The sequence below is a fragment of the Hippoglossus stenolepis genome, chromosome 8, assembly GCF_022539355.2.
Source record: "Hippoglossus stenolepis isolate QCI-W04-F060 chromosome 8, HSTE1.2, whole genome shotgun sequence".
NCBI lineage: Eukaryota > Metazoa > Chordata > Actinopteri > Pleuronectiformes > Pleuronectidae > Hippoglossus > Hippoglossus stenolepis.
Genome location: NC_061490.1, coordinates 594,183 through 613,576, shown reverse-complemented (window position 1 = coordinate 613,576; position 19,394 = coordinate 594,183). Strand labels below are relative to the sequence as shown.

Genomic DNA, 19,394 nt, shown 5'->3' with positions numbered 1-19,394 from the left:
TTACAATTTGAATTAGAATTAAAAATATTATAATATCCTTGATAAATAAAACATTTATAAAATGGACTCTCTGTAAACTCAACCTCGTTCCCAGTCTGAGAAGTCTGGGAGCGCACACACACAGTTTCTTGCTCGCTCCTGGTATTTCATGTGATGGCCTATATTATAATGATTTTTTTTTTTTTTGACCCCAAAAAATGGGGGGCATATTTGCAAGTTCCACTGGTTATAAAATTGTCGCACTTTCTCTTAAAATAGTTGCAAAATGCAACTAAATAGTGGCAGTCTGGAGCCCTGTGTTGCAAGTAGAAATTTGCATGATTTACTTAATTTATCCCATATGAGAAATGTAATAACATCAAACTAACAGTTGTCGCTGTGCATGGGTTTGATATTTGATGTCTTGCTTCTCTAATTGTCTTGCAGCTGAAATTTGTAAACACTAAGGAGCCATTCCACATCAAGCATTCCAAATATTCTCTGAGGTGAGTCCAGTAGTTATTATCCCTGACAGAAGCTCCATTTCATGATAGCAGCCAACTGAAAATCTGGTTTCAGGAACTTTAACTCGTCTTTGTAATTATTGCCGAGCTCTGTTTTGTGTTATCTTATTACTGCTAACACTTTTCCGTTTGTTGTCAGAGATGGCTCCACACTGATTTCTCTCATAAAACTCAGTATCTATGGTCCAATCCGGAGGGGTAGGGCCAAGTGTTAGGGCACTATAGCCCTCGAAACGTAGATTTCTCCGACCCTCACTTCAAACGCAGGGGTACCCAGAATGCCTTGTGAATCACCAGCAAGCTGGGAGAGAGGGCCTCAAATGTAGTATTTTCTCAACTAATAAGGATTTAAAAATTACGATATTGATTGTAATATCTTAGTTTAATATCATTTCAATGTATTATGGTCATTTTTTTCACAACAACTTTTTTTTAAACGAGCGCTAGTTATCTTTTTTTTTTTTTGCATCATAAAAAGAAGGGCACGAAGCACTTGATAGAACTCGCGAAAAGCAGCGATGTTACTGAACTTAACTTCTCTAATAACAAAGCATCCTGGCAGGGTTTTATACAGACCACTGCTAGCAGCCTGTGACCTTTTGATTCATACGTGAAATAACGCAGCGCATCCAAGCTTTTCAATTTCAAATGTCATTGATTCACCTGCATTAGCATAGATGTTATTAGGATATTATAGGTTTGTCACTTTAGTAACTGCAAACAATAGCATTGGTTTATTTAAGATCTCAACAATGTTATTACAATGACATCCCCGGCAAAACTTTTGTCTCGTCTGTTTAAATCGACGACTACTGATGACGTCTCAGGTTTTTAGCGACGACTACTGATGATGTAACGGCTTCTTGAAGGGCTGTCCCAATTCGAAGGGCAAGATTTCAACCACTACCCCTTGTAACTCCGTTTCAAGGGGCAAGATAACCCCCTTGAAAGGAGGGGGTGAAATGGGATTGGGCCTATGTATTAATATTGAGTCAGAACATGCTCTAACGTTTTCCCATTTCTAATGCTCACTGTGGGAGATGTTGGGTCCTGGTGGATGATGTTACAACAGTTTATTCAGTGCACACGTTTTGTTGAACTGAGTCCTCTTGGCAGTCAGTCACAGGTACTTGCTGTGCTATGCTCTGTTGATGAGCAACTGTGTTCAGTGGGCAGAACATATTTTTAGTACTGGAGATTTTCATCATAACCTGAACCCTGCCTGTTGTGTGTTTGAGAGTTTGTTCTAGCCGTGTGGTGACCCCAGCATGTTAAACTTCGTATCACGCACTCTCATGTCCACCCGACTGAACACAATGCTGCCCCTGTTATTGTTTATTTGTTATGGATGAGTTTGTATTTACAGTACATTGTAATTAAGATTATTATTATTACAATCTTGAGTATTTGATTTGATTTGAATGTGTAAATACATGTTGTGTATTCATGCTTTTACTGTGTTGTGTGTGTTAATGTTTACTGTGTTTTCACAGTTGTTTTTCTCCTCTACCCATTAGATCACAGCACTATTTGAAGCTACCCATCCAGTTCAGGCCGAGCACTGCAGGCAGACACGCCAGTTTGTTGCTCATCAAGTCAGAAACAAGTGAAAGTCTTGTTATTCAGCTAATCGGTGAGGCAATGCCTTGAACACACCATCTACCATCCTACGCCACCCCCACATGCTGACTGGTCAGTTTTGGGTGGATGCTCATCTCTGTACTCTTCATCATGGCACAGAGGGGAGAAACGGGTGAAGAGAAAACTGCACAAAATCCCCAAAAAAGGAAGCCTGAACTTAAACCTTTCCCTGTCTTCATATTTAAAGATGTGGACTGTTTACCTGGAAATGACTTAGAATCTGCTACCAACATCTGCCTCCGGATAAGACTCGGGTGTCATCAGATGGCCCATGGAAAATGATTGTTCCTGAAGCAGAACATTTGGTCTAACTGGCTTATAATAAGTCTGCGACACTCAGAATTTTAATGATTCCTGTCACTTGATTCACAAACTGATATTTGCCTAACCCCTTACTTGCGTCACATGGGAGCATTGTTGCCACCACGGCCTGTCAAACAGAACCAGTACCAGCTGGGATATATAGGGGATTTTTTGGAGTTGGTCACTCAGGAATGTCTTTGTCTCTTGTTTGGTAACAAGACTACAGATATATATTTTTTTAGAGAAGTCATTTAATGTTGCTATTCATTTACATAGATATAAATAAAAAGTAGCATATAGGATTAACCTAATTTATTGTATTAACTCCAACATGCCCCAGGGGATTTAAGGAGTCTGTTTTTTTTTAATCGCATAGATTGTTGGGTCTGTTCACATTTCATAAGATCTTCTTTTTCCTCTGTGCTTATGTGGTTTCTGTGTATGAGGCTCCTTGTCACACAGAGCCCACCTGGATAGTGACATTTGTCAGAACCATGTGTCGACTTCCAAAAAAACGAAGACAAAAAGTTCAAATATACTTGATTTAGTCATTATCATTGATTGTTATTTTCTGCTTAAAGTGGATGTTTTCTGTAAAGCAGCTTGCCATGCCTGCTTAGTGTGGTTACCATGGTAAAACAGTGTTAATTGCACTTCAAGTCACAGGAAATTAGCTCCCAGTTAACTCTTTTGGCGCTGGGGCAAATCGCCAAAATTGCATTTGAGTATTGGATTCACATCCATAATTGTTTTTTGTAGCTGGATGGGGAAATACTGGTGAACTTCAACCAAGATGTGGCATTTTTCTGTCAGAAGAAGACAACATTTAGGCAATGTAAAACAATTTTTTTTATACTTGTGCAGGAAATGTTTATATGAAGACAGTATATTGTCTCAGGTTGCGCTCAACATGCTCTGACAGCTATCCTATCATACTTTAATTTACAATTTGCACATGCTATAAATAGTATATCATGTAATATATTGCTATGTGTACACATTTTAAATAAAACCTGTGATAAATAGCTTTGCTTATTCCAGTTCTTCCAAAAAGGGAAAGCAATTGGAAAAATAATTTTATAAAAGAAATGCATTAAATGCAAAAAGTAGAGAATTCAAAGATCTTTAAATATCCTTGTGTGTTTTGTCCATTCATTCAACCTTTATTTATACAAGATGATCAGATCAGTGAAAACAACTGGCATGTCTTTCAGCAGAGCAGCACATACTTAACAATATTGGTAAAACATAACAAAATAAACTACAAACAAAATAAAATCACTGCAATATCCTCCTCAGAGACCCTCTAACAATCCACACGGGATCTTTTTTTTTTATTTAAATTTTTTTGCTCCACTGGATCCTCTAAGAACAGTGATGTCATGTTTCAAAGGAATTGACTGGTCAGTGGGCTGTGCTTTTATACTTGTTCATCTATTATCTCTGACTTAACCTGCACAAGTTACCATGGTCATTTACCCCAATAGGACCACAAACCCTGAAGTTACCCCGATAACTGCAAATCCTGCTTCGTAGTACAGGCCTCTGCTCTGGAGCAGGTAACATCAGATCAGATCAAAACCTGCCAACAGCCCTACTGACTAGTCAGGTCCCTAAAAAAAAAAAAAGCAATCAGCCTCCAGTGCCTCAACACTAATGGTAAAGTAACTAATATTAAATGAGAACAGATATTTGTGTCATGAATCAAACAACTAAGTCAAATTTGTGGTTTTAAAACGACCTCCTACAAACAATGGTTGGTCGACCACAATAAATAACTACATAATAAAATCTTTTGCTGCATTTTAATCGTGCAAAGATTGTGCTTTATTTTTTGACACCCAGACCTATTCTGTTGCTGCAGCTCAGAATAATATGAGGACAATTTGTGGAATTAAAACTGGACAAGAAAATGAAATTCCCCCTGATGTATTTTATAAGAGATATTATTCTCACACAGCTCAGTATTCTCCCAAAACAGGTGTGACTTACTAAAAAAGATGTGCTTTATCTGGTAATCTGGCTTTACGAGTGTCTTGTGTACACAGGATGATAAAAGCAAAGAGCAGTAAATCAAACCTTTGAAAAAAAAAACATTAATTATTAAACATTTAAAAAAGTTAATAAAGACAGGCATCAAACCACCATTATGTTTCTCATGGCGTGCATAACACCATGCAGCATAAACTGTGTTGGTGATATTAAAGATGAAGTGAGAGAGAGACTGTCTCATGAAGACCATCTAATGTGAAAGCATGAAAGCAAGATAAATTAATTTAAATTCAATTCAAACAACTTCACGGGGGAATTCATTTAGAGCTGCAAACCCTGTTTCGTAGTACAGGCCCCTGATCGGGTTTACACTTGTGCATAATGATAAAGATGTATGTACATGTTCAACATGGAGACAGCTAAATATTGGCAACATGTCAGGGGGTTGTTTTATTTAGGACATGGAAGAATTACAATACCAATGGATAATACTGATGTTTGCACTCAGTGTCGACCTTTATCTTAACACTACTTGTGGTGGCATTTGTACAGGAAGTACAGTCTGCTTGCTGCAATACATTTTTTTACAGTGTAAACCATGTCAGATACAATGTATTTATTTCTAACCTGATTATGACATTATTCAAGTACATTCATGTCCTACAAACATGCACCTTCACAATCCCTATCAGGACTAAATTATTCTTTATTCTTGTTTGGATGAGTGAAGTCTAGTGGGCATGATATACATATAATGTAACACTGAGCGGTGTAGTGTTGGCTATACGCAGGTATACGGTAATCAGCATAGCGTACGCCCAATTCTAAATTGCATTTGGTGCACATCATTCAGTTGTGTGCTGCGAGCCATTTTATCCCAAGGACAGTGAAAGCGTCACCTGCCTTCACCTCCGATTGGTTAATTAGGATAAGGATATCAGAGTACCCCAATCAGAGACAGAATAGGGTGGGTTATTTTTATGTTTGTCTTCCTTGTAAAAATATTTGCTGGCCTTTACCTTACCTCCTGGTTAACTGAATTCATAAAAACAAAAATGCAACTAAATTGGGCCTGTACTGAAATTCAAACATGAAGCAAACTATCCATACAAAAATTTCATCAGAAATGACCTCATGCAGGACCGACCTCGGTGCTGCCAGCTGTCAGCTCGGGTTGTAACTGTAGTTCAATGCCTGCACCGGTGCGCGCACCACTCCCAACATACTCCACCTCTGTCAGAGAGGAGGCTGATGGTGACTGAGATGCTGCCAATTTTAGGCCCAATCCCATTTCACCCCTTCTCCCTTCTCCCTTCCCCTTGTTTTTGTGGGTTATCTTTCCCCTTGAAACAGAGTCACAAGGGGTAGTGGTAGTGTTGCTGTGATATTTTGGTTAGAAGTTATTTGAAATTTTATGTTAGTGATGTTATGCTCTTCACAGTCTTTCTTTGCATGCAACTAGCTACTTTCTCTAACCTGGCACCAACACACACACACACACACACACACACACACACATATCTCCCCACACATCTCTCTGACCCCCGCCACATGTTGTAAACATCACCAGGGGTCCTGTCTTCAAAGTGGCCAGCCGCCATTTTGAAAGTACACTCACACACACATACTCACATACACATATTTATATAGTAAGTACACCTTTAGTAATTTGTGTTTTTATACTTTATTATCTTAATAATAAATGTTTTTCTTTCACAAATGTTTTCATTAATGTTGCATAAGTGTGAATTATCCAACCTCTACACTGTCAAGAACTCTATATCCTTCAACTTAGCTAACTATCTATATGGTAATTTTGGTTATAGTTATTCATTTAATTGTTAATCAGAGTTCCAAATTTGTAGTTAGTACTTTAATGAGACTTAAAGGGGACATATCATGAAAATTCCACTTTTTTAGTGCTTCTACACGTTAATTTGGGTATCTGGCATGTCTACCAACCCAAAAACTTTTTTGTTTTGTTATGGTTCCTCTAAGTCAGAAACGTCATGCTTGAGTGACTCGAATGAGCTTCCTATGTACTGTGTCGTCACAATACACTGGAAGTCTCCCTACATGGCCTTGGCCCACCCCCCACCTCATCCCCCCGCCCCCCCACACTCGTTACGCCGGGTTTTCACCGGAGGCAGCAAGGCTGCGAGGCAGCGCAGCGCCGTTCTCCAGCGCGCAGCCGCCTGGCTGTTCACACGGGATGTGCATTTCTCCGCGCTGGTCAGCCCCATAGACTGTATATACAGTGCCTTGCATAAGTATTCACCCCCCTTGGACTTTTTCCCATTATGTACTGTTACTAACTGGAATTCAAATAGACTTAAATAAACTTTTTCCCGTTTGATCAACAAAACATGCATAGTACTTTGGAGGTGCAAAATAAATTTTATTGTGACACAAACAATAATGAGAACAAAAAAGTTGACATCTGTTGGGTGCATAAGTATTCACCCCCCTGTGTCAATACTTGGTAGAACCCCCTTTCGCTGCAATTACAGCTGCAAGTCTTTTGGGGTATGTCTCTACCAGCTTTGCACATCTAGAGATGGAAAGGTTTGTCCATTCTTCTTGGCAAAAAAGATGAAGCTCAGTCAGATTGGATGGAGACCGTCTGTGAACCGCAATCTTCATGTCTTGCCATAGATTCTCTATTGGATTGAGGTCTGGGCTTTGACTGGGCCATTTTAAGACATTAACATTCTTTAATCCAAACCATTCCTTTGTAGCTCTGGCTGTATGTTTAGGGTCATTGTCCTGCTGGAAGATGAACCTCCGCCCCAGTCTCAAGTCTTTTGCAGACTGCATCAGATTTTCTTCAAGGATTTCCCTGTATTTGGCTCCATCCATCTTTCCCTCTATTCTGACCAGTTTCCCTGTACCTGCTGAAGAGAAGCATCCCCACAGCATGATGCTACCACCACCATGTTTCACTGTTGGGATGGTGTGCTCAGGGTGATGGGCAGTGTTGGGTTTCGCCACACAAAGCGTTTTGCATTGAGGCCAAAAGTTCAATTTTGGTCTCATCTGACCAGAGCACCTTCTTCCACATGTTTGCTGTGTCTCCCACATGGCTTCTGGCAAACTCCAAACGGGATTTTTTATGGATCCCTTTCAACAATGGCTTTCTTCTTGCCACTCTTCCATAAAGGCCAGATTTGTGGAGTAGACGACTAATAGTTGTCCTGTGGACAGATTCTCCCACCTCAGCTGTGGATCTCTGCAACTCCTCCAGAGTAACCATGGGCCTCCTGGTTGCTTCTCTGATTAATTTTCTCCTTGTCCGACTCTTCAGTTTGGGTGGACGGCCTCCTCTTGGTAGGTTTGCGGTTGTGCCATATTCTTTCCATTTTCTTATGATGGATTTTATGGTGCTCAGAGAGATGTTCAAAGCTCTGGATATTTTTTTATAACCTAACCCTGCTTCATATTTCTCCACAACTTTATCCCTGACCTGTTTGGTGAGCTCCTTGGTCTTCATGATGCTGTTTGTTCAGTAATGATCTCCAACAAACTCTGAGTCCGTCACAGAACAGGTGTATTTATACTGAGATTAAATTGCAGACAGGTGGACCCTATTTACTAATTATGTGACTTGCAAATGTGACTTGTGAATGCAATTGGTCGCACCAGATCTTTGTTAGGGGTTTCACAGTAAAGGGGGTGAATACATATGCACTCAACACTTTTCAGATTTTTATTTGTAAATAATTGTGAAATCCATGTAATATTTCCCCCCACTTCCAAATGATGCACTATTTTGTGTTGGTCCATTACATAAACTCACGATGAAATAAATTTTAATCTGTGGTTATACCATGACAAAATGTAGAAAAGTCCAAAGGGGGTGAATACTTATGCAAGGCACTGTATAAGGTCAGCCCACGATTCTGCTTTCTCTGCTTGTTGTTGTACCCGTTGAATGTCGGGGGTTCGGGGGTAAATGATGGTCTTCATAGCCCCCCACCCCCCACCTCTCTCTTTCTCTCTCTGTCTGTCTGCTTGTGTGCTTGTAGTGGGGGGGCAGAGGGGGACATTTAATTATGTGATTGGGAAAATTAAAACTCCAGGACAACAGAAGGGGAATACAAAGTATGGGATGCATATTTGATAATTTATATCATATAAAATATGTAATTTATATCGTTTAAAATCCTGGGGGGAGAGGGGGGAGGGGGGAGCTGGCTCATTAGCATTTAAAGGAACAGGCACTCAAAACAGGTCACTCTGTGGAGGGCTGTTTTATACAGGGTAAAAAGGGTGCTGTTTTAAATGATCCTTCAGGTATTTTGACCAAAGTATGTTACAGACATTTCATTAAGACCCCAAGGAACCATATCAACTTGTGGTAAAATGGGCATGCTATGTCCCCTTTAATGTTAAGTGCTTTGACTGGTTGATTTAGCGAGAAAAGCGCTGCATAAATGCAGTCCATTTACCCTAGTTACACACTCATTACACATGTAGGGCTTTTTTAAGGATGGCTCTGATTTACTATTCTTTATAGTCCTGGTTATGCCCCTACTCTTTTATAGACTGAAGTCACTTCTCTGTCACACATGACAGCTCTGTTATTAAGGGTCATATTATGATGAATTATGTTTTATCATTTTCAGTGATACATATACTGGCCCATGGGGGGGGGCACATGGTTTGGTTCATGTTCAGTATCTCAGATACCAATAATTGGATTCTGACAAAGCTGGATAAATAAGGACTTCTCACATTGCTCTGGCCTTTCAGATACATTGACTCATACAGATGATACAGGGGCAGGTCAGAAACTGCATATCTTGAGGTCATGTGCCATGGGACAGGACACTGTCACGTGTACGATGGTTATTCCCCTCTCATAATTTATCTTTTCTTTTGGTTTCTTTGGGAACCAGCTTGCCAGATTTCACAAGTTCCAGAGACGAGGAACTCCCCAGCATTGTGGGTTACCTCTTTACTGTTCCCACACTCATCAGCAGTGGTTCAGAAATTAGAGTATAAAGTTGTTAATCGAATAGTTAAGAAACCCCTGAACCAGCCAAAAAGTGCTGGAAACAGCCATTTGGTATTAATGTACTCTCTAAGCAGGTTTCACCGAAGACACTTTTGTCAAACAGTACATTGGCTTAGTGCTGGAGTGCTTTTAGTACACTTCGTTTAACCACAAAGCCTAGTAGTGATTTAATAATTCAGTAAAAGTCTCTGCATGGGGAAAAAGGACTGTAGAATCACACACACACACACACACACACAAATACACCCACATACACACAGATGTTGTTACCTTTACTACGTTTTACTCAAATGAAAGATCAAGCAAGTCTGAAGTAGTTTTTGTCCTTCTCCAGCAGAGGGCGATAACCATCAGCTTGAACTAATACATGCCCTCTTCTACTCCATGCCCTCCTGTTCATAAGTGTGGGCCTTGGCTTTGCTACATTTAGAAAATGATCCCAAATCAGCTGGGCATTGTCTTGATTGCTGCCATTGCGCTGTCATGTGAATCTCAAGAAACTCTTTAGTCACCATTAAACTACAGCTAATTGGTGAATTTGGCTGTGAACTTCTAATTCAGCATGGTCCTGCCATGCTCTACTGTAATGGTCTTTATATAGCGCTTTGCTAGTCATGATGACCAGATAAAGCTTTACAGTACAGTTTATTGCCATTGACCCATTCACACACACATTCACACCATAGTCCATTTATGGACAGCACTTTTTTTTTCTATGACAGTTGTGGATCTAGGCAAACATGATCTTAACTGATTTTAAGATTATTCTCTAGAGCTTAATATTTAGTGAGTATAAATTACAATAGAAATGTTAGAATTGAGAAATCACAACATTAAAGTAATACTTCATATAAACCTTACAGCACTTGATGCAGTCGTCGGTGCCCCATAAAAATAAAGTCTAAAGCCTGGGTTGAGGAACAGAAGCTGGTCTTATAATTACAATCTTTAACAGAGTTTGTAATGATAGTGATAGAGGAAAGGTGCAAACAGTCCAGGAGTCATTTTTCATCACAAGTGTAGTAGGGCTGCAACTAACGACTATTCTGATAGTCGATTAATCTATCGATTATTGAAACGATTAATCAACTAATCGGATTAGGAATCACACAAATTCTCAATTGCTCTTATTTAGCCATCAGCTTTTAAATTTAGCTTGAGGTTGTTCGCGGCATGTGATGACTGAAAATAAAGACAATAAAGATCGATACTTCATTCAAAAATGTCTTTTAATAAACTTTACTGCATATTAGGCAAAGTTTTTGTCCATTTAAAACCAAGGACAGGCAAAGTGCTAATATAAAAAAATTAATTTAAATTCAAGTTTCCCTTTTTCCTGTGAACCAAGAACAGGCCAAGTGCCGATACTAAAAATAAATTAAAAATCAAGTATCTATTTTTTCTGTAAACAAAAGGACAGGGAAAGTAGCAGCAATAAAACATCAACAAACAAAACTACAGTCTTCATTGGACTGCATAATTGTGATTTAAAAAGACGTTTGTCAGGCAATAGGATAACATTACGCATTTAAACTCGTTAAAAAAAGTTTTAAAAAATCTATATTCAAACCATATTTTTGTAATGGATTCTAGAATCCTGCACACAGGTATTGAGGGTGTTGCCAAGACAACTCCGTTTATATAGCAAGCTAGATAACAGGCTATCTTACAGAGGCGAGTCTGCATCGCCTACGTTATGATGTCAAACGTGCTTCCTCTTCAAATGCTCGTGTCCTGCTTCCATGAAAAGCAAGGTCCGCCTTGCAAATATTGCAGGTAGTTTTTTTTCGGGCTATGTTAAAGGGGACATAGCATGCCCATTTTACCACAAGTTGATATGGTTCCTTGGGGTCTTAATGAAATGTCTGTAACATACTTTGGTCAAAATATCAGAAGGATCATTTAAAACAGCACCCTTTTTACCCTGTATAAAACAGCCCTCCACAGAGTGACCTGTTTTGAGTGCCTGTTCCTTTAAATGCTAATGAGCCAGCTCCCCCCTCCCCCCTCTCCCCCCATGATTTTAAACGATATAAATTACAAATTTTATATGATATAAATTATCAAATATGCATCCCATACTTTGTATTCCCCTTCTGTTGTCCTGGAGTTTTAATTTTCCCAATCACATAATTAAATGTCCCCCTCTGCCCATCCACTACAAGCACACAAGCAGACAGACAGAGAGAAAAAGAGAGAGGGTGGGGGGCTATGAAGACCATCATTTACCCCGAACCCCGACATTCAACGGGTACAACAACAAGCAGAGAAAGCAGAATCGGGGCTGACCTTATATACAAGTCTATGGGGCTGACCAGCGCGGAGAAATGCACGTCCGTGTGAACAGCCAGGCGGCTGCGCGCTTGGGGCGCTGCGCTGCCTCTCAGCTGCGCTTCCGCGTCCGGTGTAACCCAGCGTAACGAGTGGGGGGGCTCTGTGTGTGTGCCGGTGTTACAGTAGAGCTGAACACTGCGGAAGTCTTCCACACTGCTGGCTGTGTGGCGCTGATACAAATTCCAGCTCACGCATGGGAGAGCGAGCGGTCGCGCCCGATCAACTGCTGCAGCCTCCCAGTCCCAACGATCCAGACAAATGCCACATGTGAGTGAATCGCGGGCTGACCAGCGGAGAAATGCTCGTCCCGTGTGAACAGCCAGGCGGCTGCGCGCTTGGGAACGGCGCTGCGCTGCCTCTCAGCCTCGCTGCCTCCGGTGTAAACCCGGCGTAACGAGTGTGGGGGGACGGGGGGAGGTGGGGGGGACGGGGGGGGCCAAGACCATGTAGGAAGACTTCCAGTGCCTTGTTACGACACAAAACCCAGGAAGCTCAATCGAGTCGCTCAAGCATGACGTTTCTGACTTAGAGGAACCATAACAAAACGCGCGAGTGTTTTTTCCCCAGAGTTTTTGGGTTGGTAGACCTGCCAGATACCCACATTAACGTGTAGAAGCACTAACAAAGTGGAATTTGCATGCTATGTCCCCTTTAAGGGTGAAATTCTCCCATACTTTTGACTTTCTGGTACGCGATGGTGTTGCAACGGACGCCGCCATTGGTCTATGTTTTGTCGCTATTGCACATGCGCGACTTTCAGAGATAGGAAGGGAGCGAGATGGCTCACTCCTCAGCTACTTCCATCAGCACCTCTGGTAAAACGACGTTTAGTTCAGCTGCACGGCACGAAAAACGCGAGCTATGACGTAACCAATGAATCATCGACTATTAAATTCGTTGGCGACTATTTTTGTCATCGATTTTTGTCGACTACGTCGATTAATCGTTGCACCCCTAAAGTGTATTGAGACAGCTCATGTAGAAGTTCTAAAGTTTTACACATAGCTTTAAAAAATATTTTACACAACACTAATTAACGCTAGCTTACACGCTAACTTCAGCTCCAATTCATTACTCTTCTTAAATATAATGTGGACATGTTTACAACTGGCTTTTAACATTACTTTACATTGTACATATATATATATGATAAATGGTCAGTATTTATAAAGATGACAGATGCTTCACAGTACAGTTTATTGCCATTCACACACACATTCATACAGTACATCTATGGGCAGCAATTTAGGGTTCAGCGTCTTGCCCAAGGACAGGAGGCATGCAAATGTGGAAGACTGGGATCGAACCGCCGACCTAGTTTCCACAGCTGCCCCATAAAACTTGAATCAATGCTTTCATATTTAGAACAAAAACTTCTACAGTACTGCTGTCTCAAATATGATGGTTTGTGTTCACACCCTGGTCAGTGACAATGAGAAAATGCTGTTTTAAACACCAACAACCTCCATTTAACCTGTGTGTGTGTGTGTGTGTGTGTGTGTGTGTGTGTGTGTGTGTGTGTGTGTGTGTGTGTGTGTGTGTGTGTGTGTGTGTGTGTGTGTGTGTGTGTGTGTGTGTGTGTGTGGCTTTAATCCAGAGATTGCACTGCAGCAATATTTTACTGCCACATGTGAATTGCTGATAAACTCTTCCAGTTGCTGATTGGAAACTCTTGGGGCCTGATCTACTAAAGGTTTGCGCGTGTAAAAACGTGCGCAAACTTGATTTCAGCCGCAAAAAAACATGCAAGCTGATCTACTAATGGTGCGCACTGAGGATTGCGTGCAGAATAACACACGCTGTCCATTTAGTACGTTTGCCTTAATGAATATGAATGATAGGGCGTTTCTACCCGAGTGCGCAAAATATTGGGAGGAGTAGATGCAAATAGTTTCATTTAGCACACGCATTGTGATTTACAAAGCCTGAAAATAATTGCGGTGATTGTGACTGTGTCTATATATAATATCTGATTTTGAGTCAGTCTTGTGGATGTTTGTCAGCCTTATGTCATGACCCGATCCGAACTAGAAGGATGTTGTAGTTTGATGTTTGTTTGAGTACCATGCATCGCAGAGAGTGTTGAGAGGATCCATTTCAGTGGTATTTTCGGGTTGACGGTGAAAAACACTTTTTCACCGCCACCAGCAAACAAAGGAGAATACCCATGGCGCTGTTTACCTGTCGTACCTGGAGCATGGAGGCGACGAAGGAAACAAGGGTCGCGGGCCGGCGTCCTAGTCCGGCTGAGGAAACGTGAGAACCGGCCTCCACTACCAAGTATTCTTCTGGCTAATGTTCAGTCTCTGGATAACAAGCTGGACGAACTTCGGAGCAGGATGGCTTTTCAACGGGACATTAAGTTTTGTAACGTGATGGTTTTCACGGAGACTTGGCTCGATCCCGGACTCCGCCATTGTTCCCGAGGGGGTCTCCATTCACCACCAGGACCGGACAACAAACTCGGGGAAGAGCAAGGGAGGAGGTGTCTGCTGCATGGTGAACAATCTGTGGTGCTCAGATGTGGAGATTATTTCTTCGGACTGTTCTCCGGACCTGGAGCACCTCATGATCAGATGCCGACCTTATTACATCCCGAGGGAGTTTACATCGGTCGTTATTACAGCGGTGTACATTCCGCCACATGCCGACACTAATCAGGCACTGGACGAGCTGCATGCGGTTATCGACAGGACAGAGACATCACGGCCCGAGGCTGCGTTTATTGTGGCCGGTGATTTTAACAATGCCAAGATGAGGAAAGTCCTGCCGCGATATCATCTACACATCAGCTGTCCTACGTGTGGAGCGAACACGCTCGACCATGTTTACACTCCCTTCCGGGATGCGTATAAGGCCCTCCCTCGCCCCCCATTCGGCAAATCGGATCACGTCTCAGTTCTGCTGCTGCCTGCCTATAGGCAGAAACTCAAACGTGACAGACCGGTGACTCGGACCATTCAGCGGTGGACCGACCAATCAGACTCGGCTCTACGGGACTGCTTCAGCACGACGGAGTGGTGTGTGTTCCAGGATGACAACATCAACACATACACGGACGCGGTCATCTGCTACATCAGCAAATGCATCGATGACGTCGTACCGAGGATTACTGTACGAACATTCCCGAACCAGAAGCCCTGGATTAATGGTGATGTCCATGCAAAACTCAAAGCACGGACTGATGCCTACATCTCAGGTGATCTGGAGGAGTACAGGAAGTCCAGGTACGCGATCCGGAGTGCTATTAGCAGTGCCAAGAGACTTTACAGGGACAAGGTGGAGTCTCACTACAAGGGCTCCAACACAAGGAACATGTGGGCTCGACTCAAAACCATCTCTGACTACAAAGCAAAGACCAGCAGTGCTGATGTAGCGTCTGCATCTCTCCCAGAGAATCTGAACACCTTTTATGCACGCTTTGAGAGCAACTCCCCGGCTGTGGAGATCCAAGAGGCCCAGGAGGACCGCTGCCCCTCTGTAATATCCAGTGTGGGGCCATGGTTCTTTGTGAAACCACACTTCAGCCTACATGTTCAGTCAAGGCCTGAAGCCGCATGTTCCTCCAAGACTCAGTCTCCCAGGGGCCATCAAAAACCAGAGCAAGGAACTCGGTCTCCCAGGGGGCATCAGAGGTGTAAAAAAAAACCCAGGGACACAGGTTTCAACTCCCATTGGTCACTCTGGACCCCATGACCTGTGAGGTCACCGGGCCAATATAAAGTCAGGTTCTCCCCCTCTTCTGTCCTCTTTCTACACTCCCTCCAAGGAGAGAAGGCGGTCGAGCCTCTTCATCCTCTTCCTACGATCCTTCCACAGGAGGGAAGGCTGTCGAGCCTCTTCTCCAGCTCACATCTTCATCTTCCCATCCAACTCTTTGAGAGGAGCACCAAGGTGCAGCTTCCAGCTCATCTTACCAAGGAAACCTCTTCGCACTCCAAGCTCTGCCAACCCTTCAAGCAGCGACTCGATGTCCTGCTGTAAGAACTTCAAACAGCAACTGAACTCAACCGAAACCAGCAAGACGACACAAAACTGCGAACTGCACAGCAACTTCCTTTTTCCCCTTTCCACGGACTGGTAACACAACTGGGCTTAATAATTATACTAGGCTAAGCAAGACTGTTTATTCGATTCTGTGTGAGGTTTATAAGTTTGATTTGTGGTGTTGTGATATTTTGGGTACAAGTTATTGAGAAAGTAATGTTAGTCTGTTATGCTCTTCACAGTCTTTCGTTGCATCCAATCTAGTAACTTCCTCTAATTTGGCACACACACAGACACACGCATAACTCTTCACCTCATTATCTCTACAGGTCGTAAACATTCCAATAGGTGGGGGACGGGTGTTATCTCTTTGGCCAGCGACCATCTTGAAAGCACGCTGACTCACACAGACACACACACATGTATACACACATACCTATCTTTGTTGTTATTTAATTAGAAATTAGTAATTTTTATTTTTAATAATTTTTTCCAACATTTTTGGCATCCCTGGGTGGACAGAGTACAGTTGGCAAAAATTCATAATTATGCAACATAAATTTTTCTTTTTCCTCTTCCATTTTTGGCTAACATAAATGGTGCCCCCGCGTGAGGGAGAGTACAGTTGAAAAATTCATAATTATGCAATATTAATTTGTTTTCATTTTCGGCAAACGCCAGAAATAAGTGGAATTTTGAATTTTCAGTCAAGCCAAAGGTTTGAATTCAATTCCACTAGTCTGCCACCGGAGTAGACATTCAACCGTATTTACAAACAAGTGCATTGTGGTGAAATTTAATTTATTCATAAATTAAATGTTTATTAATAATTAATTATTCATAACTACCATTTTAGGTCCTCATAGTGTTACGCTAAAAGATTGCTATCGTTGCTAATAACTCCAGTTGAATATTCGTTGTTGAAATTTTAAGAATTTCTTTTAACATTTGAATATCACATATTCAATGTTAACTGGTCAAGCTGTGAAATTTCCTGTAACTGTTAAGTGCTTTTGAATTAAGACATGACCTATGTAACAGAGCTTGTACCTGGCTGTTACTGCCAAGCATAACAGCCCAAGTTGGATAAGAGAACCTGAGAAAGAGCCACAGCGTGCTTCCAGCCCTGTGAATTTATAGAACCCCTAACTGTTACTGCCCTGCATATCAGTTAGTGATTAAAAGTTTGGTGAACTGTTTAACCCACCATAGTTTTGGTTAGGCTAGTGTACGATCAAATCCACACTACAAGGTGTCTGCCAGTGCAACACCAAAGCCAACCACACTGCTTTTTGATTTATAAACTTGTAAATCTAATCCTTCAATTTCAGACCTAACAATGGAGAACCCCTGTGTAGAACAATTTGTTTCTTCCATAGCACAGAGCCTGACCCCTGGCTATCCTGAATTCATCAGCAAGTTGAACTTCAGTGAGTGTAATAAAGAAATAGATTCTCTACTTAACGACAGGTGTGATGCACAAACAGCATCAAAGGGTCCATTGTTGAGATGCATGATTCTAAATTTCCACAGGCAAATCAACCTTGCCTGTCAGAGCAAAGCAGCCATGGAACAGGAGGTAAATGCCCTAAGAGCGCAAAATGCTTTTCTTTTCCAGGAGGTTCAAACTGCTAATAAGAAAGCCCTGAACTACTTAGAGGACCTGCACTCAGCAGAGTCAGATCTCATTTCACACAAGGAGGAATTGTTAAAACTTAGATTAGAAGGCCCGGCCTCACATCAGTTTTTGAACCAATGTGATTCTGGTTATTCCGATTCACACTCCTCCGATAGTGTACGGTTAACTCCCTCTTCACTCCCAAGATGGGACAGAATCCCATCCGACCCGAAGTCTTTGGGAATTAAATCACCTCCTGATCCTCCACTGACAGGAAGAGGTAACAGCTTCCTAACTCCCCATCTCTCTGACTGACACTGACATTGACGACACATGTAGTTTATCTTCAAGAACACATTGTGCCTCATATGCTTCTCATCCACTGATGCATGACACATTTTTCCGTGCACAACTCTCCAAAGGGGGGACTTCAACATTCAAGAATGTTTTAGCACCTCCCCCTCAACCAGAGAGACCTGTAGCAGGTGATGCACGTGCCCGGACCTCACAGTGTCTGCGCTTTGATTTGCTTGAGTTTCTAGCTAAAGATATTGAACAATTTGATCCAGACAACTGTGATAACAATATTGATAATTACTTTAGAGAACTAGATCTCAGCTTAAGTGATGTGCCAAATGCAACAGAAAGAGAGAAGGTTAGACTCGTGTTAAAAACCAGCTCTACAGCTGTTCACAAGTTAATTCAGTCACTTCCTTCCAGTGTCACAAGTAACTACACAGAGCTCCGTCAAGCACTAGTCGAGGAATTCTCTTCTACTGCTGACGAGATCACATCCATTGTTACAGCATCCCAAATTAAACATTCACGTCGCGAAAATCCCAAAGATTATTTTCGACGTTTGAGGCATGTTTATTTTCAGGGAAAGAATGCACCAGGCCTAGAAGAAAATCCCACCTTCAAGTCCTTGTTCTTATGTAACCTACATCCATGTATACGCACACATGTTGTACTGATGACACAGCAAGGAAAACCTTCAATGCAGCAGATCAGGAAGATGACACAGGTGGCTTGGGAAACTGTTATCACTTTCAAGGCTACAGTATGTGCAACCGAGTCCGTCAAAACAAACAGCACGGTGCCAAATTCATCCGCCGCCTCAAAACTTCACCCTCAAAACAAAACGAAGGGGGGTGACAACAGGCAGCGTAGGGACACTGAGCGTACACGCCATGTCCACCAGCTTCCCAGAGATAGGCATTCCCACAGTAGAAGCTGTAGGAAGCCATACTCTGACATTCTGGCCCAGACAACTTACCACTACTCAGAAGATGACGACAAAATATGGTTATGACCGAGCACACAGTGACAGCGCCTCTGAAGTCCTCCTGGACTCTGGCTCCCCAGAGCGTTATGGCCCTGAGCCACGACACAGGCGATCCAGAGCTCGCTTCTCACGGCCATAACCAACACAGTGAACCCCTGGACTGACAGTCAGTATTAAGTTTCTTGCAGTTAATAGGAAACCTGTTTTGTTAGCAACAGCAGCAAACTTCAAAACCTAAATTCTGATTAAACTTATATACCACTGCCAACTTTGTAAATATGATTGGATCGACTACTTTTCATTTCATAATAATGAAGTCCATACCACACATGTTAGGACATTAGCATATTATTACAGAAACAATGATACAGTCATTTGGATCTTGAGACTTTGAAAAATTATGACAACCTTCCGCAGGAAAACCTGCTGAAGATTAAAATTGTTAAGTCTAACAGATCAGACTGAGTACTACATTGAGTAGGATTCCATGAGTGAACAAAACTCCTGGACATTCCAAAAATGACCTTATCATTGTACGTGCCACTCTCTCTGCATCTTATGCATCTTTTTCTCCCTAACCTAGTGAAGAGCACAGGTTATTCATATTGTACTGTCATTGTAATCTGAATTATTTGTCTAATTTGAATCTTGCTTAGCCAAACTAGATAGTATACACAAATGCCCAGATGTGACAATCCAAATGAATTGACAATT

At 41.9% G+C, this 19,394-nt stretch overlaps 1 protein-coding gene across 4 annotated transcripts in view; it reads left to right on the top strand.

Moving 5' to 3' along the window:
* cep192 (centrosomal protein 192) overlaps positions 1 to 3,472 on the top strand; it is a 45,704-nt gene extending 42,232 nt beyond the window's left edge. For 3 of the 4 annotated variants that reach the window (XM_035163515.2, XM_035163516.2, XM_035163517.2), the window contains exons 50-51: positions 427 to 485; positions 2,021 to 3,472. In XM_035163515.2, the coding sequence (XP_035019406.2) occupies positions 427 to 485; positions 2,021 to 2,153 (192 nt within the window). In that variant the 3' untranslated portion in view covers positions 2,154 to 3,472. The remainder of the gene's footprint in view (positions 1 to 426; positions 486 to 2,020) is intronic. The other variant, XM_035163518.2, reaches the window with a different exon arrangement.
* The last annotated feature ends 15,922 nt before the right edge of the window (positions 3,473 to 19,394 follow it).